The 23,007-nt window shown below is 22.4% G+C and overlaps 11 protein-coding genes across 11 annotated transcripts; 7 read left to right on the forward strand and 4 right to left on the reverse strand.

Annotated features, from left to right (window-relative positions):
• Positions 1-4: 4 nt before the first annotated feature.
• On the reverse strand, positions 5-1,804 carry PNEG_00612 (hypothetical protein; the record flags this gene model as incomplete). The annotated part of the gene is made up of 5 exons (XM_007874319.1): positions 5-219; positions 267-968; positions 1,014-1,108; positions 1,152-1,633; positions 1,682-1,804. The coding sequence occupies 5 exons, from the start codon at positions 1,802-1,804 to the stop codon at positions 188-190; spliced, it is 1,434 nt and encodes a 477-aa protein (XP_007872510.1). The 3' UTR covers positions 5-187.
• An 85-nt stretch (positions 1,805-1,889) lies between these two features.
• PNEG_00613 (hypothetical protein) lies at positions 1,890-3,133 on the forward strand (the record flags this gene model as incomplete). The annotated part of the gene is made up of 4 exons (XM_007874320.1): positions 1,890-1,893; positions 1,941-2,249; positions 2,293-2,598; positions 2,646-3,133. Exons 2-4 carry the CDS (start codon positions 1,994-1,996, stop codon positions 3,131-3,133), a joined length of 1,050 nt encoding a protein of 349 aa, XP_007872511.1. The 5' UTR covers positions 1,890-1,893; positions 1,941-1,993.
• Positions 3,134-4,108: 975 nt separating this feature from the next.
• Positions 4,109-5,901, reverse strand: PNEG_00614 (hypothetical protein; the record flags this gene model as incomplete). Its single annotated transcript, XM_007874321.1, has 7 exons — positions 5,873-5,901; positions 5,789-5,828; positions 5,147-5,747; positions 4,631-5,103; positions 4,478-4,586; positions 4,234-4,432; positions 4,109-4,195 (listed from the first exon to the last, which is right to left on the reverse strand). Exons 1-7 carry the CDS (start codon positions 5,873-5,875, stop codon positions 4,109-4,111), a joined length of 1,512 nt encoding a protein of 503 aa, XP_007872512.1. The 5' UTR covers positions 5,876-5,901.
• A 2,019-nt stretch (positions 5,902-7,920) lies between these two features.
• On the forward strand, positions 7,921-8,515 carry PNEG_00615 (hypothetical protein; the record flags this gene model as incomplete). The annotated part of the gene is made up of 2 exons (XM_007874322.1): positions 7,921-8,097; positions 8,138-8,515. 2 exons carry the CDS (start codon positions 7,921-7,923, stop codon positions 8,513-8,515), a joined length of 555 nt encoding a protein of 184 aa, XP_007872513.1.
• Positions 8,516-8,577: 62 nt separating this feature from the next.
• PNEG_00616 (hypothetical protein) lies at positions 8,578-10,475 on the reverse strand (the record flags this gene model as incomplete). Its single annotated transcript, XM_007874323.1, has 10 exons — positions 8,578-8,897; positions 8,941-9,312; positions 9,358-9,496; positions 9,543-9,648; positions 9,694-9,788; positions 9,832-9,873; positions 9,931-10,022; positions 10,064-10,177; positions 10,221-10,320; positions 10,362-10,475. 10 exons carry the CDS (start codon positions 10,473-10,475, stop codon positions 8,578-8,580), a joined length of 1,494 nt encoding a protein of 497 aa, XP_007872514.1.
• A 209-nt stretch (positions 10,476-10,684) lies between these two features.
• Positions 10,685-11,349, reverse strand: PNEG_00617 (eukaryotic translation initiation factor 5A). Its single transcript, XM_007874324.1, has 5 exons — positions 11,324-11,349; positions 11,175-11,279; positions 11,060-11,128; positions 10,926-11,012; positions 10,685-10,880 (listed from the first exon to the last, which is right to left on the reverse strand). Exons 1-5 carry the CDS (start codon positions 11,339-11,341, stop codon positions 10,689-10,691), a joined length of 471 nt encoding a protein of 156 aa, XP_007872515.1. The 5' UTR covers positions 11,342-11,349; the 3' UTR covers positions 10,685-10,688.
• A 1,165-nt stretch (positions 11,350-12,514) lies between these two features.
• On the forward strand, positions 12,515-13,693 carry PNEG_00618 (hypothetical protein; the record flags this gene model as incomplete). Its single annotated transcript, XM_007874325.1, has 5 exons — positions 12,515-12,622; positions 12,667-12,945; positions 12,993-13,105; positions 13,155-13,468; positions 13,512-13,693. 5 exons carry the CDS (start codon positions 12,515-12,517, stop codon positions 13,691-13,693), a joined length of 996 nt encoding a protein of 331 aa, XP_007872516.1.
• A 619-nt stretch (positions 13,694-14,312) lies between these two features.
• On the forward strand, positions 14,313-15,504 carry PNEG_03602 (hypothetical protein). Its single transcript, XM_007874547.1, has 6 exons — positions 14,313-14,581; positions 14,628-14,697; positions 14,739-14,762; positions 14,842-14,892; positions 14,937-14,964; positions 15,017-15,504. The coding sequence occupies exons 1-6, from the start codon at positions 14,579-14,581 to the stop codon at positions 15,108-15,110; spliced, it is 270 nt and encodes an 89-aa protein (XP_007872738.1). The 5' UTR covers positions 14,313-14,578; the 3' UTR covers positions 15,111-15,504.
• Positions 15,505-15,906: 402 nt separating this feature from the next.
• Positions 15,907-18,379, forward strand: PNEG_00619 (hypothetical protein; the record flags this gene model as incomplete). The annotated part of the gene is made up of 10 exons (XM_007874326.1): positions 15,907-16,895; positions 16,941-17,049; positions 17,093-17,272; positions 17,318-17,377; positions 17,420-17,569; positions 17,617-17,764; positions 17,807-18,043; positions 18,085-18,167; positions 18,213-18,276; positions 18,354-18,379. 10 exons carry the CDS (start codon positions 15,907-15,909, stop codon positions 18,377-18,379), a joined length of 2,046 nt encoding a protein of 681 aa, XP_007872517.1.
• A 350-nt stretch (positions 18,380-18,729) lies between these two features.
• On the forward strand, positions 18,730-19,606 carry PNEG_00620 (GTP-binding protein rhb1; the record flags this gene model as incomplete). Its single annotated transcript, XM_007874327.1, has 8 exons — positions 18,730-18,781; positions 18,824-18,858; positions 18,906-18,934; positions 18,965-19,055; positions 19,101-19,229; positions 19,275-19,333; positions 19,376-19,464; positions 19,518-19,606. The coding sequence occupies 8 exons, from the start codon at positions 18,730-18,732 to the stop codon at positions 19,604-19,606; spliced, it is 573 nt and encodes a 190-aa protein (XP_007872518.1).
• A 205-nt stretch (positions 19,607-19,811) lies between these two features.
• PNEG_00621 (hypothetical protein) lies at positions 19,812-21,655 on the forward strand. The gene is made up of 8 exons (XM_007874328.1): positions 19,812-19,983; positions 20,030-20,111; positions 20,157-20,247; positions 20,299-20,459; positions 20,500-20,527; positions 20,569-20,776; positions 20,826-21,020; positions 21,065-21,655. The coding sequence occupies exons 1-8, from the start codon at positions 19,880-19,882 to the stop codon at positions 21,633-21,635; spliced, it is 1,440 nt and encodes a 479-aa protein (XP_007872519.1). The 5' UTR covers positions 19,812-19,879; the 3' UTR covers positions 21,636-21,655.
• Positions 21,656-23,007: the final 1,352 nt, after the last annotated feature.

Raw genomic sequence — 23,007 nt, forward strand, 5'->3', positions numbered from 1 at the left:
ATGGTCTTCTATTTATTTTATAATTTAAAGTTTGTTTTTGTAAAAGCATGTATCATTTATTTTTTATTTTCTATAATTAGGATTTATATCTATAAAATATTGATTTTAAAATTAATACCATTATGGTCATTTTAAATATTACGAATATGTATTACAAGATTTAAGAATTTTATGGGCTATCGCCTCATTAATCATTTTTGTCTTCATCAAGATTTTCGACTTAGAATATTTAGTGTTAGATATATAATTAATGTATTAAAAATTACCTATGATATTTCCACTAGGATATAAGTTTTTTTCTTCTAATATTTTTTGTTTAGTATCATATCTAATAATTTGTCTAGGCATAGGTGATACTAATTGAAAGTTAAATTTATGAACATAATTCAATGGTTTTTCTATTGGTTCGTGTAACTCTTCGGTATTTATATCGTAACATTCAATAAATGCGTAAATCTCTTCAATAGATACATTTGCATCAAATTTCCTGACAATGCGTTCTCCGTTTTGTAATCTTAAGCTAACTTTTGCAATTTGAGAGGAATCTGAAGTTGGTTCTGGGAACAGTTTAGATGCTCTCCATATTTTCCATTGAGATTTATTTGCTTCAAGAATTCTAGCATCATTTAGTTCCTTTTGTCTTTTTTTTTCTATTTCCATCCTGTGCTTTTCTTCTTCTTTACGTTGTAACATTCTTTCTCTATCAATTGCTAAAGATGCTTCATAAGCGTTGTCTTGTTGAGTACGTATTTGTCTTGCAATAAGTTGTTCTTCTCTCGTAGATCGTAATCTTCGAATTGTTGGCAAATGTTGTACAACGTAGGTTTCTAAGGTTGCAATCATATCGTTTGGTAATATAAATCCTTCTATGCGAGCTAACGATGATACATTTGATGTATTAGAAGAATGTAAGTGTGAAATACCTATTGCAATGAATGGAAAACGAGTACAATTAAGGTTATTTGATACTTTTAATGTTAGATAAATAGGTTTAGTGCTTATTTTTTATATACCTTGAAACGCTTCTGGTTCATGAACACTTCCTGCCCAGACTAATATATTGTTATTTGCAATGAATCCAATTAAGTTTTCGTTTGTAAGAGTAATTCTATAAAAAATGTTATTCAAAAAATAAAAGAATATATATTTACCGATTAAAAGAATAGGTATCATCATGTAAATCGCTTTGTAAAATTACCATAAAAAACATTAAATCTTTTTTTGCAACTTCCAATGCTTCTACATATCCGCCTTCAAAAAACGGAACATGATCAACCCCATGTTCTTGCTCAAATTTTCGAATAAATTTTTCAGATGTGTTTTTTGAATTAAATTTTTGAAATTGTCCAGTGACTAAATTTGGAGGACTGAATCCCATAAATTTAGATAAGAAAGGAAACATTCTTGTGAAGAAATACATTGTTTTTGATATTGCTTTGTACAATATAGAAAGCGGAAGAACAATTAATGTGAAAATTGATGAAATTATAGGACTTGTATTTGTATTTAAAATTTCTGGTGATAGTTGAGATAAATCATGAGGATAATTTATATCTGTTGAATCATTCATAGGATTTCCAGATGGAGAAGTTTGTAGTTGCGGATTTTCTTCATAAATCGATGATATAGCTTTCTATAAATTGAAAATTAAAAAAAAAATAAATATTTTAAGTATTATTACTTCTAAATTCCATTCATAATTTTCAAGGATTTCTAAAGATATTTTTGAATTATTAATTTCTGTTATTAACTCAAATGATTGAAGTATATTTATCTCTTCTTGTGTTAAATTTCTATTATCCATTTTTTTTAAGGATTTTTTAAAATATGAATGTCGTCGATATTTTGTAATAAACTGTTATGCTATTTTTTAAAATTTAATTTTAAGGTTTGGTAAAGTTTAAAAAAACAGATAGTATTACTTTTAATATTTTATTTAGTTTTCTCTTTTTATAGTATATAGGACTTTCTAGTGCTGAGATTTTTTTAAGAAATGTCTTTTCATTTGAATGAAAATCCATATATTTCTACTTTATCATCATCAATATTAATTCTTTTCCTTTCATTTGGAGGGATCTTAGGCGTTTTTGTTATTGTTTTTATTATATATCACATAAATGGTCATTGTCATAATTCTATTTTTTTAGGTCATGGAAATTCTGAGCAACATGAAGATTTAATACATGAAGAAGCAGTATTAATGCAAACAGCCAATGAAGAAGAGATAGAATCTTATTTTCGAGCAAAAGGTATTTTTATAGAAGAATGAATTTTAGTAATTGATATCGTTAGCATTTCAAGAGGCAAATCCTCCTGGTAGCATGTTAACTGATATTAGTCTTTCTCAATTTATGTCTATTCAGGAAAAGGGTGTCTCTGCATGGGAATTTGAAGCTTTTTTTGAGAATATGAATTGTTTTGTAGAATCTAGGACCGAAATAACATTTTATGATAGTGAATGCAGTGTTCAGACAAATTTGCCTATTCCAAAAACTAATGAAATATATTATTGGGAAGCTAAGTTATATGATTTTTCTGATAATACTATTGTTTCTATTGGATTGACAACAAAACCTTATCCTTTATATCGATTGCCTGGTTCGTAATTTTTCTTAGGTCTATTTTGAATATTAAATCAATTATAGGATGGAATAAATATTCCATTGCTTATGTTTCTGATGGTTCGAAAAGGCATAATCAGCCGTTTTCAGGTAAGCCTTATGGGCCTGTGCTTAAACAAGGAGATGTTATTGGTGTTGGATATAAGCCCCGAACTGGTACTGTTTTTTTTACGAGGAATGGAAAAAGATTAGAAGATGCTGCTCAATTATTAAAGACCAATTTGTTTCCCACTATTGGTGCAAGTGGTCCATGTCAGATTCATGTGAATTTCGGTCAGTATGGATTTGTTTTTATTGAAGCGAATGTGAAAAAATGGGGATTAGCACCAATGGTGGGAACGTTGGCGCCACCTCCAGCTTATCAATCTGCTCTTCTTACGCCTCCTGCGTATCAAGATTCTTTATCACGGTATTATCAAGGACAACATGATTTTTCAAATAGAAATATTATTGTTACTGATCCTTCAGGAGTACCAAGAGATAATGAAAATATAATTAGTATACTCGAATAAAGCAGCACTTAATATTTGTTACTGTTTGACTTACTTTTGAGAAAAGGGGCTTAATATGATATATATTTAATTAATAATGGTTCTAAAGTTTATTGAGATGTAATATTACTTATGGCATATATGGTTGTCCTTATTTAGCATTGTTTTATTGAATTTATATATTTGTTTGAATGAGAATGTTTTAGAGAATATTTTTGCGTAAGTTTTGATTATAATAGTGCTGAGCTTTGTTTTTTTCAAGTATTTATGAAACGTTATTTATTGAATATGTTTATTTGTAGAATATTTTGATGTTTAAAAATAAAAAATAGATGATTTGGTAATTATATATCTTAATATTATATTTTTATGTTTAATGTTACTATTTTTTAGTTTAAAAAAATATTAAGAATTTGTTGTATTAGTTAGAAGTCTTATTAACATATTTCAACTAATTTTTGTGGTCTGTATACTGTTAAAAGATATAAACTATAAGATATTTTTATTGTTTCATTTGTACAAAACTTTGTATTTGAATTTTTTATTTATTAAGCATGTTTCATATGATTTTATGATATTATGTTTAATTTTTTTTTTTATAAAAAAAGTTAATTTAATTATAAATAAAACAACTTATGTCTTGTAATTATATGAATCGATTTTGTTTTGAAAAAAATTTGAAAAAAAAATAAATTAATATTGTGTTTTTATTTGTATAAATTATTTAAAATTAAAATATTATAATTTTATTGTATACTGTACTTTAAAATATTTAATCTGTACTTTGTGTTATAATATTATGATTTTTCAAATGTTTTTATTCAAAGATTTTGAAAATAATGTAAAATTAACATTTTAAGTTTGTAAAAAAAATCATGATTAAAATACAATTTATTTTTATATTAAAAATTAGATTTTCGAAATTTAATATTTATATAATTGATAAAATAATATATTAAAAATATTAATAGAGTAAAGTTGATATTATTAAAATATTTATTTAATAATGATCTCTCCTGATGAGATTATTGATTTAGAAAAAGAAATTTCTTTCTCCTCATTAATAAGTTCTACTCTAATTACCTAACTTTGTTAATGATAATAATAAAAATTTGTCTTACATCAATATTAAATAGAAGTGTTTTCATGTTGAAATTAATAGACACTGGAAAAAATGATTCAGCATTGTTACTTTCTAGATTTATTTTTTTGCTATCAGATTGATTAAAAGAGTTAATTTCGGAAATAAACCATTCTAATGAATTTTTTTCATGGTTTATAATAATTCCATTAGTAGTTTCTAAAATGCTTGAATAAGATCTAGTAATTAGCTAATATAATAGTTATAAAATATTAAATTCTTACTGCATTGGAATAGATATTAACACATTTTGAAATTCATATTCATTTGAAGTGAGTTCATATTTTATATTCATTTCAATATGTTTATTGTTTTCATATGTCCATAAATTAACTAAAAATATTAATCATTGTAGATAAAAAATGAAAATTAATAACCGGAAAGTGGGAAAATGATGTCCTCATTTTTTTTTATTATTCTCCATTTTAATACACTAAGAGAGTTGTTTACTGGAAATGGTTTTGTCGAATTACGATGAGCAATTACTTTGTTTAATAGAAATTGTGACTTGTCGATGTTAGGATGTGTTTTGTATTGGATTTTCTCTTCGTCATTGTCGCATAAAAAGACGCGAAAAAACGCAACGTTTGATTGTAATATACGTAAATGAAGATCCCCTTTAATTTCTATACTTTCAATGTCATTATCTTTTGTTTTTGCAATATGAATATCTTCAGATATTTTAATTTGAATGTCTTCAAATGTATCATCTTTAGTACTACTTTGTTTCATACTAACGTTTGAAAATAAATGTTCTTTTAAATTCTTACTATGTTTTGCAGTTTCATAATAATCAATTTGTTTGGATTTTTTATTTAATTGCATTCCTTTTCCTTTTAACGTAACAGATCTAATAAAATCAATATATATATAGAAAAGGCAACAATGTATACTTGTTGACCTGTTTTTTTTCAATATCTTGAATATTATGAAATAGATTCATATTATGTAATGATTGAGAAACTAATTGGTATTGATTGTTAGAAAGCGATTGAAAGTTATTAAATCCTTTTTTTGATGACTCTTTCCTTTGCAGCTCGAATTGTTTTGCTCTTCTTTTTCTTTCTTCTACAGCTTCTAATTCTTTGTTTCTAGCAATTATTTCTTGAATTTTTTCTTCATGGCTATCCATTTCAAGAAAACTTTTTATTTGAGCAAAGGAAAGATTTTCTCGATAGCCATATGATGTTATTTCATCAAAAGCATTAAGTAATTCGAATGCATTATGAAGGATTTCTCGTTCGTCATATGAATGACATATATTTATTACAGTTTCAGTAAAAAGATGAAGAGTGTTGATATCTTGTAAAATATTAGAGTGAATATTAGTGATAAGAATCATATAAAGTTCTTCTAGAGGTTGGTAAACATAACGTATATAATCAGTTTCAATAGTAGTATGCTGTATTCCAGTATTTGCTAATTGAGGAAAAGTTGCTAGTAATTTCTCAATTCTAGCTTTTGGAATATCCCTGAATTGTCGAGAAAGAATAACTAATTTTTATTAATGATGCTCTGAAAAATTGTTTTTTTACCTTTACCACCTCTAGTACATATTGAAGCAGCAAGTATGACCTGAAGTATTATTTTATGTTTTAAAATATATGAAAAAGAAGTACCATTTTTGTTTATAAGAATATACACTGTTTAATTTTATAATAAATTTGTAAATGATATAAAATTTATAAACTTTTTATTCGATAACTAAAATTATAGATACATGAAATAAAAATGTATGAATTTTAAAAGTTAATTAATTAATGTATTATTTTTTTATGTTTTTTAATAGAAGTATTTTATTTAAAAAAAAAAAAAAAAGTAGTAATAATATTTAACATTTTGTGTTATATCTGGTTTTATTTTTGAAAGTTTTAACATAAAAAGTATTATAAAATTTTTTATTTTGATCTGTGGATTTAAGGTGAATATTTTATGATATATATATAATATAAGTTGTTTCATTAGAAGATAATTGGTATTTATATTTGAAAAAAATGTAATTTATATATAATAATAGTTTAATAAAAAAAAAAACAGGATGTTATTAAAAGTGTTATTATTTTTAAAAACTATAATTTTCTAGATAAGTTGTTTCATTAGAAGATAATTGGTATTTATTTTTCTAATCAATGATGTTTGTAGATTTTTTTTGAAATTTTGTCAGTATATTATTTTCTATAATGTAGATTTATGGATTTAAATTTATGGCTTAAGAGATGATATAGGTTTGAATTATTGAAGTTTTAATGAAATTATATATTTTTGGTAATTTTTTAAATTTGTTTATATTCATTGATTTTTAGCGTATAATATTAATGTTAAATATGAATTATGAATGAAAAAAAAATGTAAAGTTTTTAATATTTTTTTAACTAGATATATTTTTGAATTTTTATAGTTTATTTCTATTTTTATGGGGGGTTTATTGTTATAGAAATATTTAAAGTAAAATGTTTGCAAAATAAATTTCATAAATTACTATAAAAAGGATTTTAGAAACACTGTTAAAGATAATGCTTATGAATAATAGTTGTTTCTATCCAATATAATATGATAAATAATAATAATTAATATGTAATTTTTGGGTTTTCAACAATTATCTATAAAATTAATTTTTTATAAAGCTTGAAATTAAATAATATATTTTTTTTTATTAATTAATCCCTGAATTTTGAGTATTTAAATAAGGTTTTACATATTTTCAGAAGTTTTAATGTCTTTTTTTGAGCGTTAAAATTAATAAAAAAAATTGGTTGAGTTTATTGATTAATGAGATCTTTAATAATTATTTTTTTATGTTTCCGTAGAGAAGCATGATTAGATTACATGTAAAAATTTTATTATGTTTTTTAACTAGATTATCTTAAAATATATAATATTGAATTTTGTTTAGTAAGTTCTATATTATGTTTTTATTATGATAAAATTGTTATTGAATCATTAGAGTAAAATCATATGTTTATTTGTTTTGCAACGGATATAGTCTTAATTATTTTTATTAAAAATTTTAACATTTTCAAAAATGACTTCAATTTGCAATAAACTTCTTTTTATTCGTTTCTATACTATTTATTGATATTTGTAGCTTAATATAATTTTATTTATTTTAGTAAAATAATAGAATAAATCGATATTTTTATCTAAGATTTTGTTCTCTTTTACTTTATGATTTTTTTGTGTATTTTTTTTTGTTTTTATATTTATTTTATGTTTTATTTATTTTCTTTAAATTTAATATAATTAAATTAAAATATATTGAGTTATTAGTAGTATAAAATTATGATATTTTTAGCGTTACATGATTTTAAATCAGTTTGAAATTTGTTTTCCGTGTAGGTTTAATTTGTCGAATTACTGTAACTATTCTTTAAAGACTTTAATTTTTGAAAGTTAAATACAAAAAAAGTTTAAAATATTAACTTGATTTTTTACTGTATATAGATATAGTGGTTAATGCATCTAGAAGTATTTAATAGCTTCATTTTATGAAAGAAAATACACTTTATACATAATATTTATAATTAGATATATTTTATGGTGTTAATTATATACAATATTAAATTTCTAGACAAAAATATTGAATATAAATTTGTTTTAATTATATGGAATTACTGGCTACATTTTATAATCTATAAAGTTAAATATTTTATATCGATTTACGTTAAAAATGAATTTTAATAATTCTAATGATAGTAAGACATTATTTAGTGCATGTTTTTTTTGTTTATTAATACTAGAATATCCTCAATTTAAAAAAAGTTACACTGACGATGTTCCTAAATTATTAAGTTCTAAACTTCTTATGGGATGGGCTTTATTAGATGATTATTGTAATAATCATTTTGTATGAATATAAATAATTTAATTTTTATTTATAGATCTAGGTACCTCTTATGCGCTCTCCTCATAATAAGCTTTTAAAAGAATGTGTACTATGTGTAGAAGAACAAGAACAATATAACAATATGCAATTAAATCGTGAAATGAGAACTATTGATAAATGTTTTGAAAAAAAGGAAAACAATAATAATGAGAAAGATAATATATCTTCTTTTTCTTGCAATGACTATTCTGCTCGATTATCTGAGTGGTTACAGATATTAGATCATGCTTCTAATAATATATTTTCTTCTCTAAAAAAATGTTCCGTTGCAATCAGTTCTGCAAATGTTGAATTAGAGTTGCATTTAATTTCAAAAATAAAGCTATGTGTAGAAACTTTGGAATCCCTTGAACGATGTAAAACTTATTTAAAAAAATGATTTAATTTATAAATAATAGAAATATGTTATAGAAAAATCGTATAGCTATAATTATAATTGCATTATAAATTTTCTAGTTTGCAATTATCATTTAGATAAATATACTGTTTTTCTAGAATTAATATAATTTTTCGTAATTTAAATTCAGTGATTCCAATCATTTCTGCACCTTTTGAAATTAAAGTTTTCGTAATATTTGGTAGAGTGCTAGAAAGAGAAAAAATTTTGTAGATAAGTTTCCTGTTTCTAAATATAGTGTTTGTTGTATATGATTTAGTATTATATGACTCTAATGATGTATAATAATTATGTGTTGAATTAAAATATTCATTTGTTTTTTTCAATTCATTTATGGGAAATATATTTAATAAAAATTTTGGAACTATAAGAAGTTTGGAAAATAAAATATACAATATTAAAATTACCTTTTATATATGAACTATTGGATAGTTGAATACTTAAATCATTTAGATAATTGTTTATTTCTTCTTTTGATATTTGTGAAATTTTATTAATATCTGTTTTTGTATAGCCAAAATTAGCTAGTTTATTATAGTTCCGTGAATTCATTATAGATAGCCATATGTTCCAATCCTTAAGATTGTTGTACGTATAGTCTTTAAAATTTTCAATATCATAATGATCAATTTGGAAATAAAGTCTCGTAGAAATCAGTAGTACAGCTAATAAAATGACCTCTGGCATAGTATTTAAGTTTGTTTCTTCTAATAATTGTTGATTAGTGAATGAAATATTCAATTGATATGCGAGTTTTAATGTTGGTAATATAAGTTCTACTAATATGGAATTCAGCAGTAGAAATTGAAATATGATTAAATTACATGGAAGATGAAGACCTTGAATATATGTTACCAATATAGGATATATATTTAAAGGTGGGAAAACTATTTTATAAAAAATATAAAATGCTGAAAATATGGAATATGTTACATTTAACACTTTTTCGTAAGATGGAAAAACCTGGTATAATTGTTGAGTATATATATATATATATATATTATATTACCGTTGGCGATAATGTATTCTGATATTGGGGTTCCATACATTTACGAATTTCAAGTGGTATTATAGATGATGTTTGCATATATGGAACTTTGCCGGATTTCATAAAACTAGTACTATTAATGTTTATTCACATTTTTGAAATAATGCATTACTTATAAAGAGTTGATATGGTGATAATTGATCTAAGATTTAATAATCCAAGATAACATATGCTAATAGTATCAATAAGTTTTGGAAATCTGGTTATCTAGATGTCTTTGAATTTTTTTAGTAAGTAGTTCGGATATTACTTTATAAGATATATTATCATTTGAATTTCCTTGAATCGAATTCTTTGTATAAATATGTTAGAATGAAATAACTTATAGAATAATTAAAGTTCAACCAACATTATGATATTTAATCTTTTTTTTTGTATTTTTTTGAAATAATTTATTTGATGTTAATAATGTTAAGTAGATTTTCCATATATTTCGAACAGCTAAATATTTATGAACATGCAGATAAACATAATGAACCTACTAGGTTCTAAATTTTTTGATATTCCATGTGTATGGATTAGACACCAGACTTGTGTTTTTAAAATTTGCTGAAAACAGTGTAAAAATAAGTTTTTTCCTTCGTTTCCGTAAAGAACTTGTTTTTTTTAAAAAAAAAAAATATATAGATATAATTATACCTTTAGACTTTTTCTTATGTTTGTCTGATGTAATTACTTTTCTTCTTCTTAATGGCTGATTTTTATTTAAATTGCTTGTATTATCTATTTCAATAATTCCCTAAAAAAAAAAAGTATAAAATATTTGATCATTGATCTTACTTGAACAAGGTGACCATTGATGCAGTAGGTTAAGCCAGCATCTATGTAGAATTGTTTAGAGGTGCAGTTATCTATACCACATCTTGAATCTTGATTAAATTGATATTGGTTCATAATATTTCTGTTAATTTTCGATATTCGATCTATCTTTTATACATATACTGAGTCTTATTTAAATATGATATATATAAATTATATTGTAATAATACTTTAGTTATGGATAGGCATTCTTGCATATTTATATATGTATATAAAAATATAAATTTTATAATATCTAATATGATTTTATGAAAAACATTTTTAATTTTATATGCATATAATATGATTTTACTTTGGAGCTTCTTTAACAGCTAAGGCTACTTCTTCTCCCATAGCTGAAACGACTGTAACGAGTAAATCTTTTCCTTCCTCAAATTCTGAAATAATTTTTTCTCCTAATTCTCCTTCTGGAAGGCGAATATCGTCCTTAGTAGATCCATCTGAGGTTATTAGATTAAGATATCCGTCATCAACATTAATCTAACAAAATATTAAAATAAATTGATATTCATGCTAATTGATAACCAGTTGATATTCTTGACGAGAAATAATAGGAACATCCATATTATGCGTAGAAGGTGAAAGATCCTCTAACTTTTTGCCAGTAAAAATCTAAGATATGTTATTTTGATAAACTATTAAAAGTTTAAAAAAAATACATCGATTCCTACTAAATGAACTTTTGCATGGCCATGTTTACCTGTTTTTGATGTGCTCATGTCAACGATCTTAAACACATAAGAATAATGGTTATATATATTAGTTTTTAAATACTTTGCATGGACGTCCTTTAATTACAACATATCCATTTTTTCGAAGAGCTGAACATTGAACAGGGAATGTTGATGATCCACCCGAATCTATATTAGAAAAATTGGTCTAAAACAATTCATAAGGAGTTCACTATGCTAATTAATAAAAACCTCTAAATTTTCAGCCATAGTTATTTTTTTTTCTTGATAAATTAAATCGAGTTTAATTTTTTCCAAAAAAATGTTAGAAGTACCCTACCCTTTTTTATAAAATGATACGTGTGATAGTTTTGAAAATATTTTAGATAATATATTTTTATATTATTTCTATTATTTAGAAAAATATCGGAATTATTCATTATTTTATGTTTCTTAATATTATTATGATTTTTTTTATGATTTTTTGTTTATAATTTATATATTTCAAAAAAAAGTGGTTTATGTTATATCATTTTTTAGTTATTAATAATTAAAATATTATATGCTAAATATGCTAATGTTTTAAATATAAACATAATTAAATATTTATGAATTCGATAGATAATTGTAACAAATAAAGATTGAATTAGTTATTACCTTTTTTTTTTAATTATTTAATTAAAATATTTTATTAAAGAAATAATATATTAAAAAAATGATTTGTATATGATAAATCTATATATTAATAACATGCAAATTATATTTATTTTATTATGCAAGTTCATTTTAGAATATAATTTAGATTAATTATATATATATTTTTTTAAATAATTTACAGTATATTACGTTATTTATTATAAATTTTCTATATTAAATAAATGTGTATATTTATAAGTATTTTTATATAATTTTAACATGTATATTTTTAGATTTATAGATTTCATTAATTCATATTAAAATACATATAATAAATAGTTTTATATAAAACACTTTTAGAATTTTATATTAAATTGAATTATAAAGTACTGTTAGTATTTTAAAATTATATATTATATACGATTAATATAAGTATTTTTTAATTAAGTGTTCTATATTTCAAATAATCTAATATTTAGTAAAAATAAAATTATTAAAAAGTAATTGTCATATAAATTCTAAACAATTATAAAGTAAATGAATGTAATAATTATACCATATTAGTATCATATTAACTTTTATTATAAATTAAATGCTTTTCTATATTTATAAAAAAACATACTATATGTTCGTAATTTATATATATATATTATTTTTTTTTATATAAAGATAAAATCATATTTCTATTAACTGTAATTATCATAAATGTTAAATATTTAATTATAAAATACTAAATATCGAAATTTAAATCTACATCGATTTATTTACAATTTAAATATAAAAAATTATTTTTTATTTTTTTTAAAAATGTCTATTGAAAAAAATAAAAAAAATAATCTAAATGACTTCTTATGGACATTTCAGGAGGAACCACATAAAACTAGACGTAAAGAAATAATAAAGGCACATCCAGAAGTATTTTTTTATCATCAAAATAGCATTAATATTTATTTTCCAAGGTGATAAAACTTTGCGGGCATGAACCACTTACAAAATATATAATATGTACAGTGGTTTTATTTCAATTAGTATCAGCTTATCTACTTCGTAATGAAAATTGGATGTCATTAAAATTCTTACTCTATGTGTATTTTTTTGGTGCAACTGCAAACCATAATATTTTTCTTTCAATACACGAATTATCCCATAATCTTGTATTTAAAAATGCAAAATTAAATCAATATTTTTCTATTTTTGCAAATTTACCTATCGGACTTCCATATAGTGCATCGTTTAAGGTATCCGTTTATAATACTATTTATCATAGATATTTAGATTTTCATAGCCATATCACCTATTACATCATAAATACTTAGGAGAAGATGGAACTGATACTGATCTTCCAACAAAATTGGAAGTAATACTCTTTAATAACGTCCTTGGAAAAGCATTTTTCTGGTTACAAATTACTTAATATATAACATCGTATATTAACTATATTATGTAGTACATTTCAAATATTCTTTTATTCACTTAGACCTATATTTTTAAAAAGGTTGCCATTTACATCTTTACATATTTATAATTTATTAATTCAATTATTATTCGATATTATCTTAATACGGCTAGCAGGCAGTGGCGCTTTATTTTATCTTATTTTTTCATCATTTCTTGCAGGATCACTTCATCCTTGTGCTGGCCATTTTATCGCTGAACATTTTTCAATTATTAAAAATACCAATGAAACAATTGATACATATTCATATTATGGAATTTTAAACATTCTGACATATAATGTTGGCTATCATAACGAGCATCATGGTAATTTATGTAATTATTTCTGTATCCTGTTAACTTTTTCAAGACTTTCCATTTATTCCTTGGTCTCGTTTACCAAAACTAAATAATATTGCAAACGAATTCTATAGAAATATTCCATATCATACTAGCTGGATATATGTAATGTGGCAATTTATTACAGATGATCGTGTAGGACTATGGTGTAGGATTAAGAGAAGAAATAAATTAACATTAATCTCTAAATAAACACAAAAAAAATTGTTTTCTAGTTTTAAGTTTAAAAGTATATGTTTTTTTTATGTTAATCTAATACAACTATAATTATAACAATTAAAAAAAATATATTTATCATATAATTTATAATAAGTAATATGTTATACGTATTCATAGATTATAACTAAACATATATATATATATGTTTATACTATTTTAAACATTTCAATTAATATTAGAATAACTTCAAAAATTAAATCATAAACGATATTATAATATTATGATAAAAAAATAATTTCATTGAGATAAATCAAAATAAAAACTCAATAATATTCTAAAGTTCTACACTTTCAATTGTTTAAAACATATATCATATTCTATAATCTATTTTTTTAAAACTATATCAAATATCAACTCAAAAACATAATTTTAAAATAGACTAAGATATTAAATAAACCCACTGTACATATTATGTAAAATTAAGATATTATAACGATTTAAATAAATATGAAATCTAAAACCATTTACAATACATATATACATAATTATCAAAAATTATAAAAAAAAAAAGAATATATTTCTTGCTGATTTTAATAATTTCAAGAAATATTTAATATTTTTTTAGTAAAAGTATATATTATTTTTTATTATTAACATAACATCTAAAAACCAATATATATATCAACATAAAATTTAAATAATATGAATTAAATATTTTTAAGCCTAGAAAAAATAATATATCATTATCAAATAACCCTTCAGCATTATCTTTTTTTTTTTTTTTTAAAAACTATATTCAGAAATACATTTATTTATTTTAAAATAAATATTCAACAACTTAATCTGATTAGAAAAATATATACGTTATCAAAACCAATATATTTTTTTTAAGATTAGCGGAAAAAATTATACATAAAAATGGTATTACATTTTCAAAAACATCAAATTCCAAAACTAATTTATTCAGGGAAAACGTAAAACAAAAATGAAAAGACCAAAACCTAAACCAAGAGCACCTCTAGATAAAACGTTTAATTGTAAGAAAATATAATTATTAAAATTTATTAATTATTTTAAGGTTTATTTTGTAATCATGAAAAAAGTATTGTTTGTCATATGTAAATAAAAACTTTATACTTTTTTTTTCTAATATGCATATGGGGATAAAACGAATCAAATAGGTACGTTAATCTGTAAAGTATGCGGACAAACACATCAAAGTATTATACATAGTATTGTACTCAATATTTCTATACAGTTATATTAACAATAACAGATCTTTCAGCACCAGTGGATATTTACAGGTATTTATTATATTATATACATATATATATCATAAAACGTTTATTATTTTAGTGACTGGATTGATGCTTGTGATGCAGTTGCAAATAAAACTAATAGGAACCTAACACAAGAGTTAAATCTTAATAACAATGACTACAATAATTAAAATGTATTAAATATAAATAAAAAAATTTAACATTATTTTTTTTTATAAATAGTTAAAAGTCATGATCATGTAGGAAATTACATAAACATAATTTCAATAATTTTATTTTTTTTAAATAGGGAAATCAAAAGGAATGTTTTAAGTATTCAAAATACATCAAATACATGAATAATTATTGTTTAGCTCAATATATAAATTGTAAAAGTACTAATATTAATCAAAAAAAGCATTAAAAAACATTACACTCAAAAACAAATATAAAAACGAGCATTAATAAAGCATAAAAATATATATTTTTTGTTTTTTTTTTTTTTTTTTTATGATATATATAACTATAGAGTAAAAATATTCATGTAATAAATAAATAAATATAAAATAACGTCACAATCACATATTTCACACTCTTTTATAATGAATTATTTTAAATTTTTTAAAATGAATTAAATTCGTAACATTATGTGATAACAAGACAGTTTTTTTATTATTTTTCTTTAACTAATAAACATATAAATTCTATATAGTTATTAATATTTTTTTCATGTAAATAGAAACATTACTATACAATTATTTTTTTAAATATTAACCAAATTATATTTTTTTAAATCATTAAAAAAAAATTATGAAAATCTATATCTTATATATCCTAAATATAAAATATTTACACTAAAATTTAATGAAACATTTATTCTAGTAATTTATATTAAAAATATTTCTAGGAATTATTTAATAATTATCAAAATCGATTAACATTTTTTTAAAAATTAATATCACAAATAAGTTTTCAACAACAAAAACAATGCAAATTAGCACAGAGTTTCACGAAGACGATCAATTCTATATTAACAATTATTCAAGTTCAAAATGCGAAAAGCTTGAAAGTCAACTATCAAATATTTCTTCAACAAAAAGATACATTAATCAAGATAATAAAGACAATTTATTATTATCTCAGACTAATATGGAAAATGCAAACATAATAGAAAAAAACATTGGAAAAGAAACAGAAAATCTTAAGCTAATGAGTTCAGCTCATATAAAAATTAATTCACCTAAAAAGTCAAAGAAATCCATTAATACCAAAAATAAACACTATCTAGACACAAAAGAAATTACTTCTGAAAAAAATTTAAATAAGAAAGCAACTTTTGATACAAAACATTCTCAATTATTATTTGAACCAAAAAAATCACCAAATAAAATATCTACAAAGTCACCAAAGACTCCAAATAAGAATAGTAACAATGCATCACCATTTTCAGAAAATATATGTCAACAAAACAATACATGGAACTTCCTCGATGATTTCGATAATTCTCCTTTGAGAACGCCAAAAAGTCAAAGAATTATAGATTCATTAGAGCACGACAAATTAAAATCGCCATCACAAATAGGAACACCTAAATCAAAAGAAATATCAATCAAAATGTTTAGCCCAATATTAACAAATGAAGATTATAAGCTTCCAAAAACACCTCAAAACTTATATATATATAATAATTTAGTAGATACTTTTTCTGATATTCAAAATACATATGCGAAACAAAGAAGCTTTATTGCTGAACCAGCAAATAATACAAAAAAGGATATTTTTTCATCATATAATGCTGATCCAAAAAATTATTTAAATGATGAGTTAAATGTAGAAGACACAGAATCTTATTCTTTAAATATAAAAAGTGTTCATGAGCTTCGAGAATCAGGAATCAACAAAAAATCATTAGATGAAATTCAGTATTTAATGGATGGATTAAATAAATACAATTCATTAAAACTTAGACAATCATGGTTTTTTAATCGAAATTTAAGTAATAAATTGACCAATTATTATAGTTACATAGAACTAGCTAAAAAAATTAATGAAACAGAATTTTCAAGAAATTTTAGATCCGGAAATTTTATTCATCAACTACTTGAAATTTCAAAAAAAGACACGGATATGGTACTGAATTACTCATAAAAGAAACAATTTTTATTTAATTTAGATTATATTATATTGTACATTATTTATATTATATCTTCTTCTTCAAGATAAAAAGTCAGCATATGCTCTAGTATCAGATGATACTACGTTCGAAATCATTTTTTTAGGACTTTCATATGATGAGAACATTCAGTTATATAATTCAAAAAACCATAAATCAGACAATTCTATGCAAGATTCTGTATGTTATTTTATCATATATAATTATATTTTAACAGAATAATAGCTTATTGATTTAATAAAAACAGTAAAATTTAGTACAGTGCATCCCGAATACACTAATAAGGTTATTTAGTATTTATATTTTATTATGATAATAATTTTATAGTCATCATGTTGCATACTTTCCATAAATGCAATTAAAAGTATTGCATTTTTACCAACATGGGAAACATTAAATTATCTGGAAAAAATGGAATCATTTGGTTTTATTTCATGTCTATATGACATTATTGATAAAATATCTAATAATAACAATGTATTATTGCATTTGTTTTCTTGTGTTAAACTAATACACAACATTAGAGCGAAGAATTTTATCTTATAGAAACTATTATAGGATCAATTGAACAATGTGCACTTATTATGTGTTCTAATACACATATAAAACGAATATCATCTATTACTACATTACTTACAAGTAGCTTATTTCATAATTTTAAAAAGAAATATAGTGAGTACTAATAATTCTTTAAATTTATTTTAAACAATATAGAATACGATATCTTTCAATCATGTCTTAGACTATTAATTAATCTTACTAATAATAGTTCATCTATTTGTGACGAAGTTACTCAACCAAAATTTATACAAACTTTAACCAATGTAATAATATCAAAAAAAGATTCTTTAGATCTAGACCAATCTTCAGATAATACTTTATTAACTCTTGGTCTATTAATAAATATAATAGAGAAAGGATCAAAAATGAACTATATTTCAGAGCAATATGGTATATTATAAACAAATATATACTCTACTTATTAAGAATAGATACAGAAAACACACTTATAAGTTTACTTACTATTGACGAACTAGTAGATACATTTACTAAATGGAGAAAATATTCATATAATGTCAGTTTTTTCAACAATATTTTATTTATTTAATTTATATTACAGACAGAAACTAATGTCGCAGCTGGATATTTGGCAATACTTTTAGCCCATTTATCTTTAAAAAATAGTGATTCCGAGAATATGTTTTTATCAAAATACATTCAAAAAAAGTTACCCAATAATTCATATAATATTATTATTGAGTTCTTACACGAATTCGCACAGTTTAACATGGAGATTGAAAAAAAAGCAGCAGAAACATTTAAAATAAAATGGTCCAGTATAGCAAGTGAAATACAAAAAATATCAGAAGCTTTACACGAGCTCGAATCAAAATTAATTATATCTAAATGATGTATTTTTTATTAATATTAGAAACCAAATATTATAATATATATATATATATATACTATTAAGATATTTAAAAATATAACATTTTTTCAGTGATATATATATTCGCTTATTGTTTCTGATTTAAACTATTTTTTACAATAAATTTTAAATATTAATATTTTTTTACCATATATTTTCGAAGTTTTCTCAATTTTTTATAATTATCAACATTAAAAAATCTTTAAAAATGCCTCCCCCCAAATCCAGAAAAATAGCAGTTATGGGATCTAGATCAGTTGGTTTGTTTCTTCCGTTTGTTTTTTAACGAAATAATATTTTAGGAAAGTCATCTCTTACAGTTCAATTTGTAGAAGGGGTAATATTTACTTAAAATATTTTTGAAATTATGTTAATATAACAAAGCATTTCGGCATATTATTTCTTTTAAGAAAGTTCTTTTACTAATATTTTCAAGTCGAAAGTTATTATCCAACTATTGAAAATACATTCAATAAAACTATAAAATTCAAAGGTCAAGAATATGCAACAGAAATTATAGATACAGCTGGTCAAGTATAAAATAGTAAATGCATTTATAATTTTTTCTTATAGGTATAGGATGAATATAGCATTCTTAGTTCGAATTATTCTATTGGTATACATGGTTTTATTTTAGTCTATTCAGTTGCATCTAAATCTTCATTTGAAATGATTAAAATTATCCGTGATAAAATACTCAATCATACTGTAACACCAAACTAAAAATAAATTAACAGTAATTATAATACTTAGGGGACTGAACAAGTACCAATTGTAATTGTCGGAAATAAAAGCGACCTTCATATTCAAAGGTTTTTAAATTATTTTAATAATAATAATTCTTAAAAAAAAAGACAGGTTACTTCAGAAGATGGCAAAAATCTTGCATTAAAATGGGGATGTTCATGGACTGAAGCATCTGCACGTCATAACGAGAACGTCGGTTAGTAAAAATATTTTATTTTTTTATATAAAACATATTTATATCATTCATAGCTAAAATTTTTGATTTTATTATATTAGAAATTGAAAAACAGATAAACCCAAGTCTATCAGGAGAAAATAAAGGGTGTGAAATTTCATAGCTATTTAGTTTAATGTTATTTTTTTTTAAATTTATTCATTTGTTTTTTTTAACTACAAATAATTAACATTATTTATTCATAAATACTATAAAAATATTTTAATACAGTTGTCTTTAAATTTATAGCTTTTAAAAATTATCGAATTAAGAGTTTTAAAAAAAATAATTTTTTAAATATTATAATGTTTAACATATTCTAGCTAGATACCAATTAAATCATTATGAAAAGCTTTAAGCTGTTTTCATATATATTCTTTTTTTAGAATGAATCAAAATGAGTAAAATGGACACTATGAATTATAAATTAAGAAGATTTGAAGGATGTAGCAAACCTAAAGATTACGAAAGGCTTGAAAAATTAGGAGAAGGAACTTTTGGGTAACAAAAAATAATTAGAAATTATATTTTCTGAAACATTATTAAGAGAAGTTCATAAGGGTAGAAGAAAAAGTACTCATGATTTAGTTGCTATGAAACGAATTTTGATGCATAATGAAAAAGAAGGAGTATGTATTTAAATATATCGATATTTATTTCTAAAAGCATTTTAGTTTCCAATAACTGCATTACGAGAAATAAAAATACTAAAAACACTTTCACATGTTAATATTATACCTCTTATGGATATAATTGTTGACAGAGGTAAATAATTAATTCAATTTTAAATAAACAGACATACTAAATAAAAGCCAGGTGATCGTAAAGAAAGAAAACATGGTTCCATTTATATGGTTACACCATATATGGATCATGATCTATCAGGATTGTTGGAAAATCCAAAAGTTAATTTTTCAGAAGCCCAAATAAAATGTTATATGAAACAACTTTTAGAAGGAATAAGCTATCTTCATCAGGTTGGTTAAAAGATATATTATTTTCTCTGCTAACTCTTAGAATAATATTATGCATAGGGATATGAAAGGTTTATAATATAATTTTAGATATCATATTAATTATAAATAGCTGCAAATTTACTTATTAATAATAGAGGGATACTCAAAATAGCAGATTTTGGCCTAGCAAGAACTTTCGAAGAACCTTTTCCTAACAAAGATAATTCTATCATTGCTCGAGAGTATACGAATTGTGTTGTTACTAGATGGTACAGGCCACCTGAATTACTTTTAGGGGAAAAAAAATACACTGCCGCAATAGATATGTGGGGTGTTGGGTACTTAAAATAAAAAAGAAAATCAGATAACTTTTATTTATAAAATTAGATGCGTATTCGGGGAAATGTACAAACAAAAACCCATTCTTCAGGGTAAATCTGATATAGATCAATTGGCAATAATTTTTGAAATTTGCGGATCACCAACAGAATTTACAATGCCAGGATGGCAAAATTTACCAAGAAGTGAAAGCATAAAAGCTTTTCGTACTTATTTTCGTACGCTTGAAGATAAATTTTCAGAGTAATTTATATACGAGTCCTAAATAATTTGTCTTATTTAAATAGATATGGTTCTCGTATGGTATCTCTTTTAGGACATCTCCTTACTCTTGATCCTCATAAACGATTTTCTGCATTAGATGCCCTTAATCACAGTTATTTCCATACATCACCATTGCCTGCTGACCCATCAATGCTTGATACATACGATCCAAGTCATGAATTAGATAGGCGGAAATATAGAGAAGAAAAGGGATATGGAAATTATCTACATCCGGAATCTAAAGAAAAATCCATGGATACAAGAAATAAGTGGGAAGGGAAAATCTATGAGAGAAATCCTCCATCATGGATAATGAATAACCAAAAATTAAAAAATACAAAATTTAAACTAAAAGACAATTATACAAGAGAAAACTTAAATAGTTATATGCATCATAAATCATCACACCCATTATATTCTCACGATCAGGATAAGCAATCAAATTTTGAATACGATACCCAAAAAAATGCAAACTTTTATCATGAAGAGTCACAAAAAAGATATTATGAACTATATCCTCCACAATTTAACCAGGAAAGAAACATAAATGATAATACAGAATCGAGTAATTATGAATTTCGTAGTCACAATTGATATAAAAATAAAAACAATATTTATGAACAATATCTAGACAAAAAAGAAAAATATTTCTAATAACTATATATTATATATATACAGTTTAAAACCATTTTATCAATTTCAAATATTTTGGTTCAATATATATAATTATTATAACTTTTGACATTGGATCTTAATTTTTATTTAATCATATCTAAGTATTGAAACATTAATATCGAAAAATATTTAATATTACAAACGAAAATTCAAATTTATCATATTTAACTTAGACATTAAATTTAGTAACAAAGATATTAATAAATATTTCTAATTAGCAATTTTTTTAAACCTTAGATTTTAGACAATTATTGTTAAAATTCACAAATCAAAATAACATCGAAAATTTTAGTAATATAAAAAAAACTAATAAAAGTAAAATAATAAAATTCGAATAATTCAATACATATACGATGTATCTTAGAAATTCTAGCATATCTATCTAAAATGTTTTAGAAAAATAGAAACATTAGCTAATAAAAATAAAATCAAAACATTATTTATTTTAAGAATTTAAACTGAAAACTAAAACCTTCTACAATCTTATTAACCAAACTTTTATCTTACCTATATGTAAAATAGCTAATAAACACAAATTATATTAGATATCTAATTACTAAATCTATAAAATATTTTTTTTATTAAAATATAAAAAATACAAAATCAAATAAAAACTTAAATCATTAAAAAATAGTAATCATATTATAGAAAATATGAATGAAAATATTCACATTTCTTTTTAACTATATTATATTTGATATTTAATTTTTTAATTAACATAAAAATTTCATTTTCATAAAATTTATAAACGTTAATATTTTTATTAAAAAATTAAACATATATATCTAAATATTATAAATAAATAGTCAATTTTCTTATTAAAACAAAAAAAAAGATTAAAAATAAAAAAGCTAATATATATTTTAATAACAATACATCTTAAAGACATTTCTTAATAAATATGAATAAACATATATAGTGTTCTTATAAAAATAGTGCTAAAATACTGAATTCTATTTATTGATATTTTACTTCTAAATAACATTTAACAATCATTAAATAAAATTCACAAACATTTTTTTATTATAAATTCATATTTTTTATCATAAATTAAAAAATTCATGTGAAAATATTAAATGCAATTTTATATAAAACATTATTTTTTAAAATGAAATCAAAATTATAAGTTCATGATTATTATATCGCAATAATATAAAAACAGTACAAGAATAATCAAAATATTGATTTAAATTTTATATAAAAATTTAATTCTTTGAAATGGAAAATAATAGTGAAATAATTTTGATATTTTACTTTTTCAACACTTTTTTTCAAGTACTTAGTCTATTTA

This window comes from Pneumocystis murina (genome assembly GCF_000349005.2).
Source record: "Pneumocystis murina B123 chromosome Unknown supercont1.2, whole genome shotgun sequence".
Taxonomy (NCBI): Eukaryota; Fungi; Ascomycota; class Pneumocystomycetes; order Pneumocystales; family Pneumocystaceae; genus Pneumocystis; species Pneumocystis murina.

What these genes read in the sequence shown, in the direction of transcription:
- PNEG_00617 (XM_007874324.1), bottom strand. An exon ending in TTCATTTAGTAGGAATCGAT is followed by an intron (nt 11,013 to 11,059) that starts GTATTTTTTTTA and finishes AACATATCTTAG; the next exon opens with ATTTTTACTGGCAAAAAGTT. An exon ending in CTCGTCAAGAATATCAACTG is followed by an intron (nt 10,881 to 10,925) that starts GTTATCAATTAG and finishes ATATTTTGTTAG; the next exon opens with ATTAATGTTGATGACGGATA.
- PNEG_03602 (XM_007874547.1), top strand. An exon ending in TCTAGATAAAACGTTTAATT is followed by an intron (nt 14,698 to 14,738) that starts GTAAGAAAATAT and finishes AATTATTTTAAG; the next exon opens with GTTTATTTTGTAATCATGAA. An exon ending in ATTTTGTAATCATGAAAAAA is followed by an intron (nt 14,763 to 14,841) that starts GTATTGTTTGTC and finishes CGAATCAAATAG; the next exon opens with GTACGTTAATCTGTAAAGTA.
- PNEG_00621 (XM_007874328.1), top strand. Translation starts at nt 19,880, where the DNA reads ATGAGTAAAATGGACACTATGAATTATAAATTAAGAAGATTTGAAGGA. An exon ending in GGATATAATTGTTGACAGAG is followed by an intron (nt 20,248 to 20,298) that starts GTAAATAATTAA and finishes AATAAAAGCCAG; the next exon opens with GTGATCGTAAAGAAAGAAAA. An exon ending in CTTGAAGATAAATTTTCAGA is followed by an intron (nt 21,021 to 21,064) that starts GTAATTTATATA and finishes TTATTTAAATAG; the next exon opens with ATATGGTTCTCGTATGGTAT.